General features: G+C 38.3%; 3 protein-coding genes across 6 annotated transcripts; 1 reads left to right on the top strand and 2 right to left on the bottom strand.

Annotated features, from left to right (window-relative positions):
- The first annotated feature begins 328 nt into the window (after nucleotides 1-328).
- LOC103957465 (protein EMBRYONIC FLOWER 1) lies at nucleotides 329-7,185 on the top strand. 4 transcript variants are annotated; one of them, XM_009369625.2, is made up of 8 exons: nucleotides 329-618; nucleotides 1,590-1,801; nucleotides 2,389-2,807; nucleotides 2,891-3,001; nucleotides 3,171-3,236; nucleotides 3,330-4,579; nucleotides 5,074-6,685; nucleotides 6,851-7,185. In XM_009369625.2, the coding sequence occupies exons 2-7, from the start codon at nucleotides 1,635-1,637 to the stop codon at nucleotides 6,673-6,675; spliced, it is 3,615 nt and encodes a 1,204-aa protein (XP_009367900.2). In that variant the 5' UTR covers nucleotides 329-618; nucleotides 1,590-1,634; the 3' UTR covers nucleotides 6,676-6,685; nucleotides 6,851-7,185. The 4 variants fall into 4 exon arrangements, with proteins under 4 accessions (XP_009367900.2, XP_009367899.2, XP_009367898.2 ...); XM_009369624.2 differs by having other exon boundaries at nucleotides 3,168-3,236; XM_009369623.2 differs by having other exon boundaries at nucleotides 330-618; nucleotides 3,171-4,579.
- Nucleotides 7,186-13,435: 6,250 nt separating this feature from the next.
- LOC103957464 (L-gulonolactone oxidase 3) lies at nucleotides 13,436-16,640 on the bottom strand. Its single transcript, XM_009369621.3, has 3 exons — nucleotides 15,780-16,640; nucleotides 15,029-15,284; nucleotides 13,436-14,346 (listed from the first exon to the last, which is right to left on the bottom strand). The coding sequence occupies exons 1-3, from the start codon at nucleotides 16,461-16,463 to the stop codon at nucleotides 13,544-13,546; spliced, it is 1,743 nt and encodes a 580-aa protein (XP_009367896.1). The 5' UTR covers nucleotides 16,464-16,640; the 3' UTR covers nucleotides 13,436-13,543.
- Nucleotides 16,641-17,275: 635 nt separating this feature from the next.
- LOC103957463 (U-box domain-containing protein 26) lies at nucleotides 17,276-18,392 on the bottom strand. Its single transcript, XM_009369620.3, is given in 3 exon segments — nucleotides 17,276-18,162; nucleotides 18,165-18,195; nucleotides 18,269-18,392. Coding segments are annotated over 3 exon segments (918 nt in total). The 5' UTR covers nucleotides 18,370-18,392; the 3' UTR covers nucleotides 17,276-17,376.
- Between the last annotated feature and the right edge of the window lie 307 nt (nucleotides 18,393-18,699).

Raw genomic sequence — 18,699 nt, 5'->3', positions numbered from 1 at the left:
CCAATCAGAATCCACTAATGTGCAAAGGCATCTTTGGCCCTCCATGACACGACAGGTATAAATAAACTATGCCCCCCACCTGAACCAGAGCGTGCAAACCACGCTCTGGGAACAGTAGCATTTTTTTACCTTTGCTAGGGTTTCCTTTTCTCTTGTCCAAGCAACAAGTGCCGCACATTGAGCCACGTGGGAGCACATCATTGGGCCAGCACCGTTTTCGGCAGTAATTTATTGTATAAAATGTATGTGTTTGAACATGACATGTAGTATGTATGATGATGTTTTTTCAGTACATTCGACGACAAAAGAAAGGTTAAAGCCCTCTCTATCTCTCTCCTCCTACCATCACCCTCTCTCTCTCTCTCTCTCTCTCTCTCTCTCTACATTTTCGAAACCCCTCTCTCTCCCCCTTGTTTCTCTCTCTCTAGGGTTTTACGATTGTTCGCACTCAAATTCCACTCACCCAGCTTCGAATCTCAGCTGAAAAATCGCCTCCCGATCTTCCCCCTCCGCCGCTCTATCCTCCAGTGCCGTTTTCCGGACGCGCCGTGGAGGATCGGGAGCTTAGCTTCGTACGACGTCGTTTCCAGTGGTCGTCGATTTGCGTTGAGGTTTCAGGTCGGTTTTTTTTCTGCTAGATTTACTCTTTTATTCAATTGGGTTTTTGAAATCGATGATGTTTTTGGATTTAATTAGTATAAAGTTTGAAGCTTTGAGCTGATTTTTTCAGCTACTTATTAGTTTTTATATTTATTTAAAATGTTTTTTGAGCTGGGTTTTACTGTGTATAGTACGTCAAGCTTTGGGCTTTACTTTCCATTTCATTATCTGGGGTTTGTTATTATGCTCAGCTTAAACAATTCTATGCGTTTTGGGTGTCATTCATGTCGTTTTGTTGTGCTTGGACTCAGTTAATTATCTAGTGACTGAATATTTATAAGTTATATAATGAAAGAACCCTAATTTTTTTTTTGTTAAGTTGGTTGATTGACATGCTTTTATTTTCCGATTCGGAGTCTCCTAGGGCAAGCCTGAAATGGGTTTGTACGATTGTTGCTGACCTTGGAATATTCATACGACCTAAATTGCTCTAATTGAAACAAAACCCTAATATGAGGTTTTGCCTTATTAATTGTTCCTAATTTTGTGATTGAGTTTGCATCTTTAAAGGTGTATTTAGTCGTGTGAATAATTTGATCGTTCATAGTACATAGTTGCCACGCAGATCCATCTTTATGTTGATTCGTGGAATGTTAGGGTTTCTAATTTCTTCCCTTGGGTTGTTATACATGTATGTATCTATGCTTGTATATCAATGGAGTTTGTTATTTTATGTGCAATGTCAATGTATGATGAGGTGTTTTACCTTGTCATCTATTTCTTTGATAATTTTGACTCAAAATAATTCATTGCACATGAGAATTGTTGTCAGTTGATTTTAAACCCTAATAATTTTGTTTGTGACTTGGACCAAGAATTTCTCTCACGTGATATAGATCGGTGCTTTCTTTACACTTTCCTCGGTGTTCTCCCCCCCATCATATGATAATGATATCACTCAAGTAATTGTTTCATTTGTGTGAATGTAGGAAGTACTGTATTAGGAACACTGTGATCTGGTTAGATGCTATAACATGGAGAAGGGTCTTCTGATCGACAATAATCATAAGAGGAGCAATCCTATTATTGCCTCCAAGTCGGTGGGATCGTTTGTGAAAATTGATTCAATATCTATAGATCTTCCTGATGCGAATGACAAGAGTAGTAGCCATGCGGGAAACTGCGAGCATTTCACTATATGGTAAGCCTTGGAGCATTGCCTTGGAGCATTGCTAGTTGGTACCCGCCTTTACCAGAGATTGTATGCCTTATGGGAAATTACTCACTTGTTCATAGTAAATTAATATAAATCTTTTGCTAACGATTTAACTAATTTATATTTCTTCATATTCAAAATTGGAAGCTGTCATTTCTTTTGGTAAAATTTCACAACTCTAATTTGGATATATATTGGTCTGGTTTAATTATTTTCTCCATTATTAAAGGTTAGATATTAAGCTATTTTGCAGCAGTATATTATGGAGAAAGAAGTCTAATCTCTTTACTTTTTAGTTCATTGTATTAGCACACTTAAAGTTGGGATTGGACTCTTTGGTGCAGTAAAGGTTTTCATCAGCAATCATATGGCACACTAACTAGTGTGCATGTTGCTAATATAACAAGATGGTGTCTGAAAAGACATAAGTACTTAAACAATAGGGAAGATATATGTGTGTGTGTGGAGCGTTATTTTTTAAATAATAAGTTGTATGTAGTAAATAATTGAATTCTACGTTACCCATGGATCTTTTCATCGAATGAAACTTCTGTTTTATGTTTTGGATATAGTGGTTATGTAGCTGAAGTTCGCAAAAAGAATTGGAAGCTATGTTGGCCATTTCCTTTGGATGGTGAGTTTGATCAGGAGCCAACATCCTTGCTTCCTCCTTTGGATCCTCCAAAATTCAGAAGGTGGTCTTGCCAGAATTGCGTGCAGGAAACTGGTTCTGAGAGTATTGTAAAAGATCATGGTACAGACATGCGTATTGGATCTGATTCCAATAACAATTGTGCTCAGATCCCACCCCTCAGTGATGCTTCACTGCTTCTGTTAGATTATGAGCAAGGTTCAATTTCCAAAATTGTTGATGGAGAAAGAGCTGAAGCTCATATTTCTGTTGTTGGAATTGGCAACGAGCAACATCCTTCGTCATCTACTTTTGATAATAAAAAAGGGAGGCATGAAGTTTCACTCACTGCCATCACAGGTAAAGTCAAGTTTGATTCAACTAAATAGACTGTTGGCTATGGTATAGTCTTTTGATTAATTTACTTTTTGTGTTTCATCCAGTGAATGAGAATGTCTTAGATAATTATGCGAGTCATGAAATGCCGAGACTCAATTCTGTTGGGCCAGAAGTTGACCCAAAAAGGACGCAGGAGAGACATAAAGATAACACAGGTTTTCTTTCCCTTTGTTAAAAAGTGATAAAATAAGGATCTTTGGTTGAAAAATTTTACCTGTAATTGCCACGGGTAAATTTAATTTGCAAAGAAAAAACATCAAAATTGCATTATAACTTACTTCATATGATCTCTCACAATCATATTGTCTTTGATTTCTGAAGCAGAAGCAGTACATTTGGATAGCAATGGATCTGTTGAAGTCTGGAAATCAGGATGTGAAAATCATGGTGGTACCAACGTTCAACTCCATTTCTCAAACAAAAAATTATTCTGGAATAAGAATCTTGCCCAGACTAGTGAAGCTGATCACCGACTTTCTGCAGAAGAAAATCACAAGGAGTCAATGAATGCCTCTGGGACATGTAAGATAGTCGGGACAGTTGACAGGGCAAGTGATGCTACCAAGGGCCAGACCATCATTAATCATCCTCTGCATGAGTGTGATTATGCATCATCTGAAAATCCTGAGAAGTCAAGTAGTTTGAATCGCAAGAAAGGTCGGAAGGTTCGTGTGCGTCTGCTGAGTGAGTTGGGTGATGCAAAGCCCGATTGCTTCAGGACAGAAGATTCTCCATCCAACAGAATTAGTAATACATCTGGGAAAGGAACTGTTTCCCAAGGCCAGGTGTCTATCCAAGAAAGTGCTAGAGTGGATCTTGGTGAGAATAACAAAAGGAAATTGCCTGAGGAAGAGGAACAGAGATGCATAGAGAAGAGCCATCCTAAAAGTTTGAATAGAAAAGTTAAGACTTCCAAGCGAGATGAAGAAACCACCAGAAGCGTTGCAGATTCTGAGTTAGAAGAAGATGCAGTTGCCAGAGTATCTTTGCAGGCAGATATGAGGAGCAACTGGAATGGATCCGAAAATGAAAGAATCCCGGCTGCTGGTAAGAAGAAAATTATAAAATCCAATGATATTGGCGCATGTTCATCCTTAGTCCCACCCAAAGATATTGTGCCAATAGAAGCCCTAGACAAAGTTGGAAATTCAAGTAAGGGTAATGCTACTACAAGTGCTTCTTATAGTCCAGCGTATGATGCATCCACAGGTAGAGGGATGGATCAAATTGCTTTGCCTGCCCCAAAAGCAGGTAGAAAGTCCGGTTCCTGTAAGCGGAAAGGCAAGATGCCGGAAGTTGATGATGGACTGGCTTCTCTATTTCCTTGGCTCACGAAATGCCCAAATACAAGGAAAGATGTAGAGTTCATGCAAACTGGGAATCCATTTCACCGGGCAGAAGATGCACCCGCTGAAAAAGGGTTGGATCTTTCTCTTAACAGCTATTTGTCTGCACAAAGAGATGACAGGAAGTCTATTCCTCAGTCTGAAGATGGATTTCCTTCCTGGTCAATTCAGAAAGATGGAACCGGCAAACTAGATGAGTTTATTAGGAAAAATGCGGAAGCCAACGCAAATCTGACCAAACTTCCTAAAGCCATTTCAAATGCATTTTCTGGGAAAGTAGGACATGATGATTTGAGTAGTAAAATTTTCACCTACAGCATGTCTATCCCGAATGAGAAGCAAAACTATAGCCCCCAGGTTGAAGGGAGCTGTTTGTTGCAGCATATGGTAAGAGCTTTATTCTCTTCTTACTATTCCCTGGATGAATGTTTTCATCTCGATGGCAGCATGATATACATCCAGAGCAATTGCATGCTTCTTCTGTTTATAAGGTTTAGCATATGCAACTCTGCCTTTATAAAATTGTTGTGATATCATAAATCAGTAAATCACTCATCTGTATCAAATTATTATCGACACAGTTAATACTCTAGTGGAAACTAGTAGGTTTTTTATTATTTGAACACTGCATATTTGTGTTATAACTAAATAATAAGTTTTTCTTATGTCCGTTGCACATGCTGATATGCGAAAATTAGCAGCATTGATGAAGTGATTCAATGGATCAATTTATAAAGTTCCCTTTTACTTCTAGGTAGCCCGTAGAATCATATTGCACATTTCTCTTATCTGTAGTGTAAACACTAATATGCATAACTATCTTCTCTATTTCTAGTTTTATTTTGCAATTTTTTTCTATGATAATTGATTTTCCTTTTCAGGATATTTCTCGTGCAAGAAACAAGGAGAAAATCTTTGAGGTTCCGAAAAATTCAGCTGTGCCTGTTAGTAGGAAAGATAGCAAGCAAAGAGCTGAAAAGACGTCTCAGAAGGGTGCTGCAGATGACATACCGATGGAAATTGTTGAATTCATGGCGAAAAATCATTATGAGAGAAATCAGAAAGTTTTGGAAGCAGGCATTAATGCAAGGAATGTTCCGGTGACGGATCATAGTTATGGCATTGGGAACTTAAGAATATTAGAGGAAACCAGTCAGAAGCAAAAACCTCAGGCAAGAAAGGCAAAAGATGGTGCAACCGCAAGAAAAAATGTGGGACCTTCCAAACAGAAGTTAGTTGACTTTTCTACTTATATCCCCGGAAAAGACACATTCCGTCTCGATCAAATGCAATGCGCTATAGGGTTTAATGCATTTGGTCAACCTAAAAAGAAGATGAGTACTCGAGAGCAATTTCCTGCTGCTGGTTACAGCAGCTGTAGTTGTGCTCAAAATTGCAAATGGAATGGAGATATGATGAGCGATGGGTTGTCAAATTCTAGCTTGCGTCCGTCTGTTTCACAATCAAAGGAAGACGCAGCTCGCCTATGGTCACCTGCGTTGCCAGCTCAAACTGCCTTAACACACTACAATCCTCATAAGTATGGAGCTCAGCCTTCCAATGTTGATATGCTTTCTCACCCTCCTGGTTCGCTGCATAAGGGAAATTTCCGTGGGGATTATGGCCTGAAATTATTTAATTTAAATGCTATCAACCCGGAAAAGCATAGTGAAGGTGTTGGTTTTGAAACTTTCAGCAGAACAAATGCAGAGTACTCATTCACTAGTCAACGTAATGTGACTGAGCCTCCTCAGAGTTCAGCGGGTTCTTTTGATCTATATTCTAATGAAACCATACCAGCAATGCATTTGCTCAGCCTCATGGATGCAGGTATGCGGTCAGGTCCACCCTTGAACATTGCTGGAAACCCAAAATTTCCCAAGAGGTCCTTTGATCTTTACTCTAAGGAGTATTCTGCAGCGGATACTGGTGGTTATAAGGTTACAGATACTGTCAAGCATCCATCATCCAGTTTTTGTGGCAAAAATCACATTTCTGAGAAGTCTCTTGACCTTTTTCCTATGAATCCGGGTGGTACATCTACCTCTTCTTATCCTAAAGGATTCAAAAGGGCTGCCGTAGAGCATAGAGGCTCTGGATCCCAGAATTCTGCATCCAAAGGTGGTGTCTTGGGCAAAAATCATGGAACTATCCCTGTTATGCAGAAAGGGATTGCTATGCTGGGTGATTCTACGATGTTTCCCCAGCATGGCCACAACACTGAATATCCAATGCTGCAGAAATTGGATACTCATAATGCTAATGGGGCCATGAGGCCTCCAAGGAGCAGTCCCAATTCTTTAATCTGCGCTATAAACAAAAATCCAGCTGAGTTTAGCTTGCCAGAAGATGGCAATGAGTACATGATTAGTGGGAAAGACTTAAAAGTTGGGAAGCAGAGGCATGGCTTCATACAAGTAGATCAGAACAAGCAGCCGAAGAAGAGGAAACAGACTACAGGAAAGGGACGTGCACAACAATGAGTTTGATGAGGTTCCTGATATATCTTTACTTGTAGTACTGTATAACCCTATAATAGCTAAAGTGCTTGAAACAAAACTCTTTACTCACCTGCCTCGTATACAACGTTTTCTTATTGCGCTTCTTATTCAAAATCACAAATTCATCAATTGGGATTAATTTGTTTAATTTTAACAGGTGAAGATTTCCCCAGCTAGCTACCGCAAAATAAGGTTTAGAGAGGATCCAAGTTGTAGTCGTATGAAGCTGATATTAATCAGAGACTCGAAAGGTGAGAAGTGGAGTTTATAGCAGTCATACTGGCTGGAGGTCAAGGCCTGTATTATAGCCTTCATATGTCTTGACCTGCCTGTGCTGTTGATTTTGTATCAAGTCTTGTTATTTTTTATCCGGGGTCATACTTTCTCGAGGACAAAGTTATGGTAAACTTTCGCAATGACCAGACGGCATTCTTACTGATGAGTTACTTTCATGGATAAAACTTAAAATTGCAATTCTATAGTTGCCAAAAACATGTGAAAGAAGACAAAGTATGCTGTTATGTGAGTGAATTGAGAATAAGATTTTGCCTCATCTCTATCAAGCACTTGAAAGAGATGAGCACATCTCTCTCTCTCTCTCTCTCTCTCTCTTCCCCTCCCCCCTCCCACACCCCCCCCCACCCCCCCCCCCCCCCCCCCCACACACACACACACACACACACACACGCACACAGAGTTGATTTCTGAGTCTCTTTTATTCTGGTTATTTTGCACATCTTAGTTGGGCTCTGCGGTGTGGCAAGCGAATTTGGGCGGGTGTTTTGAAGTGGAAGTGCAAAACCTAAAATAAAAAGGTTTTGGATTTAAGTGATTTTTGGTAGACATGATTTTTTGAAGAAGACTTAAACAATAGAAGATTTGGATCGTTAAAGAAAGTTACGGAGTGTGCCCTTACAAAATGTGTGTCAAATAATGGATGTCTCCCGATCCTAACCCTTATGCGACTTGAGGGCTACAACTTAATACATAGATAAAGGAAAATGATTTCTACACACTCATTTTCTTGTTTTGCACAGTCCCTATCAATTCCTATATTTTGATTCGTTTTGCTTTATTCAACGAGTAGACAAAAAATGGAGAGAGGTGTATGGGGGATAGAAAATAAGGTGTGAAAATCATATCCTTAGTATAACTCTTTTGCTTGTGCTGTAGAATTAGTGCGTTTGAGTCGCTACAGCTTACATGTCAAATCTATCCTGAGACAAACAATTATTTCAATTTTTGCATATATAAGCTAATAAGCATTCAAAAGTTATCATCAAAAGTAGGTCTAAAATTATATCAGACAATTCTTCAAACCAACTCATGCTCGCAACTTAAAGCATAGCGAGGTAGCCTGTGAGTTGCTTCATGTCAAACATGATTACAACTGACGCACGAGAATGACTCCAATAACATATTATCCTAAACTGGCACATGTTTTCATTATGGTGATGAAGAGTTTTAGTTTTAATGACAATACAATTTTCATGTAAATTTTAAGATAATTTCTTTAAAATTTCAGAGGGAGAGACTATGTTTTTAAATTACCAAATAAATCCGTCTAAATCCTTTGTTTTTAAAAATTATTTAAATGCATGTGATCAATTGCCCCAATAGTTAAGATCTTATATCCTCCCACTTCATTTAGTATAGCTCATATTTGGACTATCACCAGTAATAATAATATAAAAAACTTTAAAATATTTCCTAAGTGAATACCCTCTTTTTTTCTTTTCTATAACTCCCGTAAAATCCTAATTAATACATCCATATTTCATTGAATTTTTATAAACATTTTAATCTTGATTAAATCTGTTAGAGCAGATTTGAAATTTACCACTTTTATTAGAATGTTTTTCTTTTGCATAATTGATTCTTTGAGAATGTCATTTCCAGCTTAAGGAGAAAGGTAGGGATAAGAACTAATGGCTCCCATCATAATCTACTTTCTGTTTGTTGCTGCACAAAAGCCAATTGGCTTTATGGGTTAGGTCCCTCTCCTAAGTCCAAAACAGTACCTACTGCTACAACCTAAAAAAGGAGAGTTCTAGTACTGCCCCCAATATATTATACAATATATATATACATACACGAGATTTCAATTAAAAGCCAAAATATCAAACTTTTACTCCAATTAAATACAGAAAATTGTAATTAAAAAGGATCTTATAGATAAACATGCTTATTCTTATAACATATTATATAATATATATTTTATTATAATTTATACATCATCAACCTAATACTTCGTGTCCTAACTTTAATTATTTAACGCATTATATAAGTAATGTAAAACCAAAAGGTGCAAGATTATATTGATGAAAATCGATCAGCTGGAGTATATGTAAAAAAAAGTATCAGAGGCTTGTCATTATCGGTCCATTTGTTTATCCAACTACAACAAATTAAAAGGTGCGGTCCAACCTCATAAACCTAGCTAGCTGCCACATTGACATCTAAGTAGGTTTATTGTTGCCATATTTTACCCCAATTGCCAGTGTTTAGAAGCCTTTTGAACGCGCGACTGCCTTCGCCGATAGCAACAAATTCGGCTCCACTGCATACGTTACAACTTGGAATTACTTTGAAGATTTGAAGTGTTAGAAATGTCAAAGTTGAAGCATCTGCATCCATCGCTCTACGTCAATCTCGAAACCATGATAAGGCGCTGCAGTATGAATGAGGGTACTGATCTCATATATATACTTATGGAAATCTTATTTGATATGGTTTTTGTTTTGCATTATATTTTTTTTTTAGAATTATTATGCAAATCAACCTAATTTGTATATCTGGTTTTGTTTGGTTGATGTTTGGGTGTGCGTTGATGAAGCTTATGCATAGGTTCCCCTAAACCTGCAGCTAGTTGTCATTCTAATAAGTAGGTTCATTGGACAATATGACAAAATGGACAATTCATCCATTTATATTAGATTTGTAGAATTTGCGAACCTAAGGCTAAGATTGTGGAATGTACAAGTGGTGTACTAACTAAATTTTTTGCTGTAAAATTACAGGACCAAAAGAGATGGAAACCATGCTTAGCTCGACACCAATATGAATCACGATTGAGATTAATTTGTTGTATAATTTGGAATATATAATAGGATAAATTGGTGAGCTCCCATACGATCTGTATTCATTTCCCTCGTTTGCTAATCTTCCATGCAAGTAGTGCATGCAGAATTTGATAACTGCTTCCTAATCGGTCTAAATTATAACAGCTCATATTTATTGGTACTACTTAATTAATTTACTGAATAACCAAATTAAGCGTCGGCATTGCTGGGTTGGTTGGATTGGACTTTAATCCGTTAGTCAATTTAATAGGCTCGAGCTAACATTAGTGAAACTCATTTCCACCCAAAAGAATGGCCAAATTAACCAATCCCTCCCCCCCCCCCCCCCCCCCAACAAAACCATTAAGGCGGGTTGAGTTGAGCTGGTTCAACGAGTTGAGATTATTTACTTTTTTTGTTATTCTTAAAGTGAGTATTAGTGACAAATAATTCAAAATACAACTTAAATAATATAAAGTTAATTTGTAGAATCACTATTGTTACTTAATATTTAAATCTCATTATTTAACTAAAGTATATATAAACAAGTGTGTTTTTTATTTTTGTCAATTGAGATTTTCAATATAACAACCGAAAAGTCAAAATAAAAGAATAATAGAGCAATGCTTCGTTACACAGCAGGCTCCCTCACGAGTGTGTTTAGTAACTATTAAATTTTATGTACATGTCTATTTACAATTGTACATACATTTATGTTTAAGAATTGTTGATATTCGGGTGAGCCAATTTTAATCAAGTTAATATACATCAACCCAACTCTCTCATCTATTGGATGGGTGATCGTGTTTCTATCTAAAAATTAATTTTTTTTTTAAGGTTACAACCCAACTCAACCCCACGAATTTTAGTTGGGTTGGTCAGTAAACCCACTACAGTGCCCACCGCTAAACCAAAATTTAATTTGTTTTGTTTTTAAAGCTGGCCTTGGGGATTTAGGTTTTCTTGTTTAACAAGGATGGTTTTATTTCCTATTTTTTAGTTAGTTAATGTTGTATTCATTTGTTTCCTAGAAATACCTCTTTGTAAGAAAATTAAAATATTGCATTCAAGAAAACCCTAACTTTCAACTTGGCATCAAATTAAGCTGGGTTGGCTCTTCTTGTACCCGCTCGGCTGCAATCTCCTTTTTTTTGGGCTTTGCATCACATATACAATTGGTAATTTTGCAAAGAGTAAATTGAAGCAATGGTTCATCAATTTTAATTAAATTGGAGCAATGATCCTTCAACTAAAAATCTATTACCATTGGTCCCTCAACTCATCCAAATATGTAGCTATGATCATTTTCGTCAACTACGTCAAAAGTTTGTCAAAATGAATTATGTTGGAATAACCATTACTACAATTGGGGTCCCTCAACTTAACAACATGTGTTGTTATGGTCATTTTTGTCAACTTCGTCAGAATTTTGTCAAAATGAGTTATGTCGGAAGGACCATTCCCACAATTGGGTTAAAGTTGATGGATCATTACTCCAATTGGGTTAAAGTTAAGGGACCATTTCTCCAGTTGGATTAAAGTTGAGGGACCAATGATAATGTATTTTTAGTTAAGGGACCATAGCTGCACGTTTTGAGGAGTTGAGAGACCAATAGTAATGAATTTTTAGTTGAGGGACCAATTATTCAATTGAGTCAAAATTAAGGGACCATTGCTACAATTTATTCTTTTGCAAATTAAGTTCGTTATAATTTTTTGTTAATATATATATATATATTTTTTTTTTGGAGCTGGCATAGTTTGTACTTATTGCTACTGCTTTGGAGTTTGCATAGCTTTTTATTCCTTTAAATTGGTTGCCGTTGCTGCATATTTGGTTGGGATTATTGTTTTTCGGCATTCTTCAAATATGTTGTAGGAAAGATAATGACTGGCCTTTGGGACCATCTTGCATTGGCACTTCACTCTATTGCTAAGTATTGCTCGTATAGAGAGGAGCAGAGACTTGTGCAGTTTTGTATGACTCTTCAGGATGATTTTGAGTTGTTTCGTTGTTTTATTCTGCATCAGACCCCACTTCCTTATGTTAATTATGTGCGTCATAAGTCACAAGTCAAATATTTGGTTGGGATTATTGTTTTTCTGCATTCTTCAAATATGTTGTAGGAAAGATAATGACTGGCCTTTGGGACCATCTTGCATTGGCACTTCACTCTATTGCTAAGTCTTGCTCATATAGAGAGGAGCAGAGACTTGTGCAGTTTTGTATGACTCTTTAGGATGATTTTGAGTTGCTTCGTTGTTTTATTCTGCATCAGACCCCACTTCCTTATGTTAATTATGTGCGTCATAAGTCACAAGTCAAAAAAGTTTGTTTGCAGTCACGTGTTGAAATTGGGTTCCATTCTTATACTTGTCAAGTAGAAGGAACAACTCCAGCACATGACTACAAGCGAATTTCTTTGGCTTGTAACTCATGAAGCACATAATCAACAGAAAGAATTGGGTTGCGGCCCAAAATAGGACTACGAAGCGACTCAAAATCATCCCGAAGAGCCATAAACAAACTGCACAAGTTTCTACACCTCTCTATATACTTACCAATAGAGTTAAGTCATTCAGATTCTGCCAATGGAAATTCCAAGGGCCTCTTCAATACTTTTATCGCCTTGCTAAGTGGTACGTATAGCTATTAGTTAATTGATAACGCTTAACAAAACTGGATGTGGCATGCAACTTCCCAACTTTGTTTGATGCCGAGAACTTTGCAAGTTGCATGCCTCGTACAAATTGGCATAATTTTCTGCGTTAGAACTAAACGGAACGGAAACAGACTTCTTTGGCTTATATAATTGGCATACAAAGTTATATATGATCGTGTTCAAAGATCATCGAGTAGTACTGAGGTAAAGTTTAAAAGGAAGCAAGCGGACACTTCGACTTCGAGAGGAACGCTATGACATGCACACATCGAGATGTTGACTGATCAATGTGCGTCCACTGTACAGTACCTTCTGTATGAATGAATGAATGAATATCATCGGATCCTCCTTTTGCTGTCGGATCCATGTAAATGTCGGCATATACTTAGGAGCCAATAATGTAAGGTGATACTATTACTTTAATCTTATTAAATCTTTAAGTAAATAAAAGTGTGTTGTTCTATCATAAAATAAAAGTGTATTGCAATTTTCTTTTAATCAAACATGTATTGTATTAAAACAAACAGCTAGGGTGGAATTCACCACTACTTCCTAGATTGATTTGGAAAAATCTGAATTAAGTATCCAACCATAACAGTTGGACACAAAAATACCAAGTCATTTTATGGAAATTTAACTAGAGAAAGAAACACAAATATAAGAACAAAAAATAAAAAATAAAAAGACAAATCCAACAACTGTATTCCAATTCTTGCTCTCACCCCTTAATTCCAGTCCATATAGATACAACGTATGGAATAATAATAATAATTTTTAAAATGCCACTGAAACTTTTGTAGTAGATTAGAAAAACAAACATCCTGACAATTCTAAGCTTTATAAAAATTACTTTAAGAGCTCAATTGGAGAAAAAAATCTCTCTTATATCTACTTGTCATGCTCTAATCGATTCTTTTAGTTGTGAAATTTTTTTGATGTTACAAAGCAAATTGGTTTTTTCTCTCTAAAATATTTAAACTTGAAGTGTTTTTTTCTAAAGTATGATGCTATCAATAATTTACATCTGAAAAGTTCGAATATATATATTTACTACCTGCATTCATATAGATTGTCGATAATATTTGTAAAATAATAAAATGATCTGTTCCTAACACTCCGAAATGATTAATCAAATATCAAATTAGTTTTGTCACTCTCTGATTCCACAGAGGATGATGAGTACCTACAAACTCTAGCCTCCCTATAAATAAGTCCAGGTTGACAGAAATACCCTTTCACAGGGCTGCAATGCCGATCTTCAGAACATATACAAAGACCCTCCAAAGCACACCCATCAGCCCTTGCACCTGCTTTCCCAAACAAAATCTCATCCGACCATTCACTCGATAATATATTTTGAGGATCCAACAGTCTTTTCACACCCAAAAACGCTGCGTTTCTGTTTTTAGCCCAGTGTGGCTTTGCCCCATGCTTGGAAAATGCCAGTTGCTCCACTTCCTCCCACACGTCTTCATTGAACCTTGGAGTCCATGCATCAGCGGCTCTATAGTAATTAAAGTCAACGACCACGGAGTTTTCTTGTTGACCAAGATAGGCATCGGAAACCCTAATGAAACGAATTAAAAAACCATTGTAAATATCCACGCCACAGAAGTTTTTTGGTTTTAGGTCTCGTAGTTTTTTGACGCCTTTGATGAAGTCTGCAAATGTTGATGCTTGAAATATTGCTGTTGTCTCGTAAAAGAAGAGGCCGTTGATTCTTGGGTCCCATGCACAGGAATTGTCTGTGCCTGTTGAGTACAGACATGAACCTGAGGTTTGCATTTTTCCCTGGTGGCCTACTACAGGGTAACCAGTGAAGATTAGGTTATTTTTCAAACCATTGGCCACTAATTTCTTGGCCCCCAAAAATGTAGATGCTAGTGTGCATTGGAAAACCGAGCTTCGTCCGTTGTCCAACGTTTTCTCTGCACATTTCGAATTTACACCCTCTTTTAGTTTTTATGTCTAGAGTAATATAATAACGTAACAAATTAAACTATATATTTGTACCATTTTAATTGATTATCGAGTATGTATACCACTCTTTTGAAAGCACTGCGGATTATAGAGGCGTGTATGCACAATTAAGCCTCAAGTCACGTAATGGGCACATGACACATTTTGAGTAATGGATGATCATGTACTCTATATGCATGAAAACACATTATGCACATATTGGCAACTGATGCTAACACTTTTTATTATTATAGAGGTACTTCTTATATCAATCATTTAACATGATACAAATAGCAACACTAAAAATTAAATGATATATCAAACCCATGACTTGAAAAAAAAAAAGATATGTATGTGAATCACATGCACCTATATATTTTTATACGCGAAAATAAACTTAAGTACAACTTGGTGTATATTATTTTGTATGGTCGTACTCTCTCTCTCTCCTCACAATACATATAACATTAAGAGAGCACATTGATGCATCCACTTGTACTTAAAATTTACCTTGGAGGGGAGATCTATTGTTAGCAATGGGTTCCCACATAAGAGATATAATTAATGTTTTTCTTCTATATACAAGTAACAGAAGAAGTAATATGCCCAAAAATTACAAAAGCAATAGAGAATGAAAGAAGACATGATTACCTGTTGCTCTTATAGTCTTGGCGACCACAACAGAATTGGACTGGAAGCCTATGAAATCATATGTTCCATCGCCTGCTGCGGTGAAAGGAACTCTGTTATCGTATCTGTATGCAGCTGTATGCTTCGATGGATACCAAGTTATGTCTCCAAACTCGTACTTTTTAGCATGCTCCATGTATATGTCCTCTATTTGAGCATCGTCTGTAAAGTTATAGGTTATGCTCCTTTTGAATGCTGCCTCCAATCTCAACTTCACCTGTATACTGACCAATTTCTAATTAAATCTTACTTCAATAATTCAATAAAACTTAACTATTAGAAAGTTATCCAACACTGCATAGCCACTGATAGAGAAAAGCTTTCAATAGGGCGCAACCTAATCACGTAATTAGTCAGGCTATACTTATAAAAAAATAGGTCCCAATATGTGGATACTATACAGCCTTACATATGTGTGTCTGATTCTTTTTGAAAGTATCTAACAATTACGTGATCTGGTTGCTTTATTGAAGTTTTTTTCCTATCAATGAGTAGTACTAGAAACACCAACTTATTAACATTAATTTTTAAGATCTCAAATTATGTAACCACGTTCCATTTGTTTTTTGTTTTAGCTCACTCTAGACTTTACTTTTTCACCGCAAAAAATAAATTTTACGTCAATTAGTATTCAAAAGTGGGTTTAATTAGTAAGGTTAACGACTCTAATATGATTGACCATGAATATAAGAAACAAGGACTGTTTACCAACCTTGGAGATGATACCCAACAACCCCAATGAAACTTTTGCAGCTTTAAAGATTTCATCTTTTGAATCGAATCTGAGAATTTTCGCATACCCTTCTGATCGGTTTGCTGGAACAACAAGATTAAGACCAATAACATGATCATGCACTGCTCCTCCTCTTCCCCACCACGAGCTTCCATGTGCTCCCGTGCTTATAAGCCCTCCTACACTCACACCCTCCCAATACGGCGCAGCCACCAAGCTCAGCCCAGCTTCCTCTACTTTGTCGATCAACTGTCGTAGCCCTACGCCGGCATCAACCGTGACAGCTAAATTCGCCACATCGATTTCAATCGTGGAATTGACATTGGCCGTGCTTATTAGCATTGCGTCTCCAAAACTCATGTCGGGACATGCCATCTTTGGTATGGTATGTGAAAATTTGCTCACCACTTTGATCTTGACCTTGTTTTTGCTTGCGAAAGCCACGGCGAGGCGGAGGTCCTCTTCGGTTTGTGGGTGTGCCGCGGATGGGACGTGGCAATCTTTTCTATCACCCCATACGCCGTAGGAGTTGGAGAGGCTGCACCCGGTTGATGGGTCGCAGCGAATTGGGGGCGGTGGCGGCATGGCTTGGACTGTAAGCAGCATGGTTGCAACCCAAATGACATGGTGAAGAACACCAAGGAGCCACCAGAAGCTGTGCATAACTATTCTAATTAATTTAGGGATCTGTTTTTCTTTTTGTACAAAGTTTGAAAGGGGTTTTCAAAGGGAGGGAGTGGGAAGGGACAAGGAAGGCAATGCCTTGAAGGGAAATGAGCACTTGGAATTAATTACTTGAATTTTACATTACGATTTGTTTACTTAATTATATGTATATACCAAGTCGGTATGGCCCTTGTTGGATATTGAGCCAAATAATGGGATTAAATATCTTATCTATTCGATTTCAATACAAAAGAAAATAATTCTGCAGTTACGCCAGTTGTCATGGGAACATTGGACCCTTCGCAAGCGCACTAATTACAAGTTTGTTTGATAATTATGTTATTTTTAGTTTTTTATTTTGCATTTTTGCACTATCGCCAAATGGAATGTATATCAAGGAGAAGAGAGGACCGCTGAGAGGCGGTGGTGATAGAGGAGTGAAGACTGTAGGAGATTACTCGTAAGATAATACTATTCGCACAATTATTTTTATTTTTTACGTACTTTTATTAACATTTTGTTGTTGATTTTTTTCAACTCATTTGATTCGACGATTAAAAATTGAATGGATTGTGTGATTAGTAAAAAATGAAACTTGAACACCATTATCATGTGTGGAAACAAAATTTTGAAACTGAAAATGAATTATTTTCAATTATCATTGTGCGTGTTATTCATACCCATTTTTTTCCATCAACATCTTTTTCATCTCTATATATGTGGCACAAAAATGAAAAATAAAAACTAAAACTAGTCCAAGTTTAAAAGTTATGTTAGTGAGATCAGTTTGATTAGGTAGATAAGAGTAGTTTATTGGAATACCAATTTACTAAAAAAATTAAAAGAACAATAATACATTATGTAGCATTACTACGTTTGTTGATCCTCTACCAAACAAACAAAGACCACATTAGTTCTCTTGAAGCACCTTCAGTAGCTGGGCCCCTTTCCTCCTCCCTCTGCCACTACAATCCCCTTGCAAAGCCAGCTCCACCGCACGCGCCACCTCCTCCCGCGGTGCCGCCGCCACAGCCTCCGCCGCCTCTTCATCGTCCCCACCACCATATATCACCGCCAGCACACCAATCGCATACTCCTTACCCCGTGCTGACGTCCTTCCCATTATCATCACCATAACCGGCACCGCCATTGCATGCGCCCTCACCGCCGCCGCCCCCTCCGCCACAGTACACATCAGCTCCAACGCCGCAAGGGACCGCTCCGCCGAAGCAGCCTCCAACTCCAATGCCGTCTCCACAACCGCCGCAGCCGCACCGGACTCCACCGCCACGTGACGGTTTCCCTCCGCCAGACAAAGCGCCAACAAAATTTTCGTTGCCGGTTTTGCCGCCGCCTTGTTTTTTAAATTTCTTACTACCCCGCGCATTAATTCGGGCGGGCAAACCGGGTCTGGTGGCGGGTAAGGAACAAGTGAGCGTTCTAAAAGGTGAAGCGCCGCGATCTGCTCCGGGTATGACCCGATGCTGAGCTGGAGCTCCGCTGCATGGAAGAGCTCCTGCAGGTTAGTGGAGGAAATGGGATGCGGCGGAGGCGGCGGCGGTTTTGATGTGGGTTCGGGTTTTCTGTCGGGTTCAGGTTGTGAGTAAGGGAGGATGGGGGAGTCCGGGAGATCGAATTTCCACTGGGTGAAGCTTTGGGAAGTGGAGGAGGAAGAGGAGGCGGAGTCGGGTTTGGAGGGGCAGTGGTGGTGGGTTGACGGCTCGGGCGGCTGAGGAGTAGGAGGTGATGAATCTAATGAGAGTGAAGGTGGTAGTGGGTCGGAGGAGGAGAAAGGGAGCGGCGGAGGGTGAGGGGTTGTGGGGCTGAGGACGGTGCGGGTACAGTGGCGGAAGAAGCCGCAGGAGAAGAGATGGGTTTTGAGCTTTGGGTGCTGAGTTTTCATGGGTGCTGAGTCTAACTCTGTTGCCGATGAGAGAGAGAGAGAGAGAGAGAGAGAGAGAGAGAGAGCAGAGAGAGCAGAGGAAGATGGTGAAAGTTGTAAGGATGTGGTGTGGGCATGTGAGTGTGGGGAAGCGTCGTCCTAGTCTATATATGGAGGTTCCAGTACTGTGTCAGTTTCCACTTTGAGGCAAAAAATAATAACACAAATTTAAAAAATAACATGACGTGGCATTTTCTTCTGGTTACATTTTACATGGGTGGTAATTTTTTCAGATTTGGATTCTCTCTTGAGCCAAAGGCGATGATCCTCCTGATCAAGGACTGTGGACCA

The sequence above is a fragment of a genome, unplaced genomic scaffold (assembly GCF_019419815.1).
Source record: "Pyrus x bretschneideri cultivar Hongxiangsu unplaced genomic scaffold, Pyrus_bretschneideri_v1 Contig1, whole genome shotgun sequence".
NCBI classification, from domain to species: domain Eukaryota; kingdom Viridiplantae; phylum Streptophyta; class Magnoliopsida; order Rosales; family Rosaceae; genus Pyrus; species Pyrus x bretschneideri.
Note: the sequence above shows the minus strand (reverse complement) of the source record. Positions and strands in the feature narration are given on the sequence as shown.

What these genes read in the sequence shown, in the direction of transcription:
- LOC103957465 (XM_009369622.2), top strand. Translation starts at nt 1,635, where the DNA reads ATGGAGAAGGGTCTTCTGATCGACAATAATCATAAGAGGAGCAATCCT. An exon ending in TTCACTCACTGCCATCACAG is followed by an intron (nt 2,808 to 2,890) that starts GTAAAGTCAAGT and finishes TGTTTCATCCAG; the next exon opens with TGAATGAGAATGTCTTAGAT. An exon ending in GAGACATAAAGATAACACAG is followed by an intron (nt 3,002 to 3,167) that starts GTTTTCTTTCCC and finishes TGATTTCTGAAG; the next exon opens with CAGAAGCAGTACATTTGGAT.
- LOC103957464 (XM_009369621.3), bottom strand. Translation starts at nt 16,463, where the DNA reads ATGCACAGCTTCTGGTGGCTCCTTGGTGTTCTTCACCATGTCATTTGG. An exon ending in TGTTGGGTATCATCTCCAAG is followed by an intron (nt 15,285 to 15,779) that starts GTTGGTAAACAG and finishes GTCAGTATACAG; the next exon opens with GTGAAGTTGAGATTGGAGGC. An exon ending in CAAGACTATAAGAGCAACAG is followed by an intron (nt 14,347 to 15,028) that starts GTAATCATGTCT and finishes CGAAATGTGCAG; the next exon opens with AGAAAACGTTGGACAACGGA.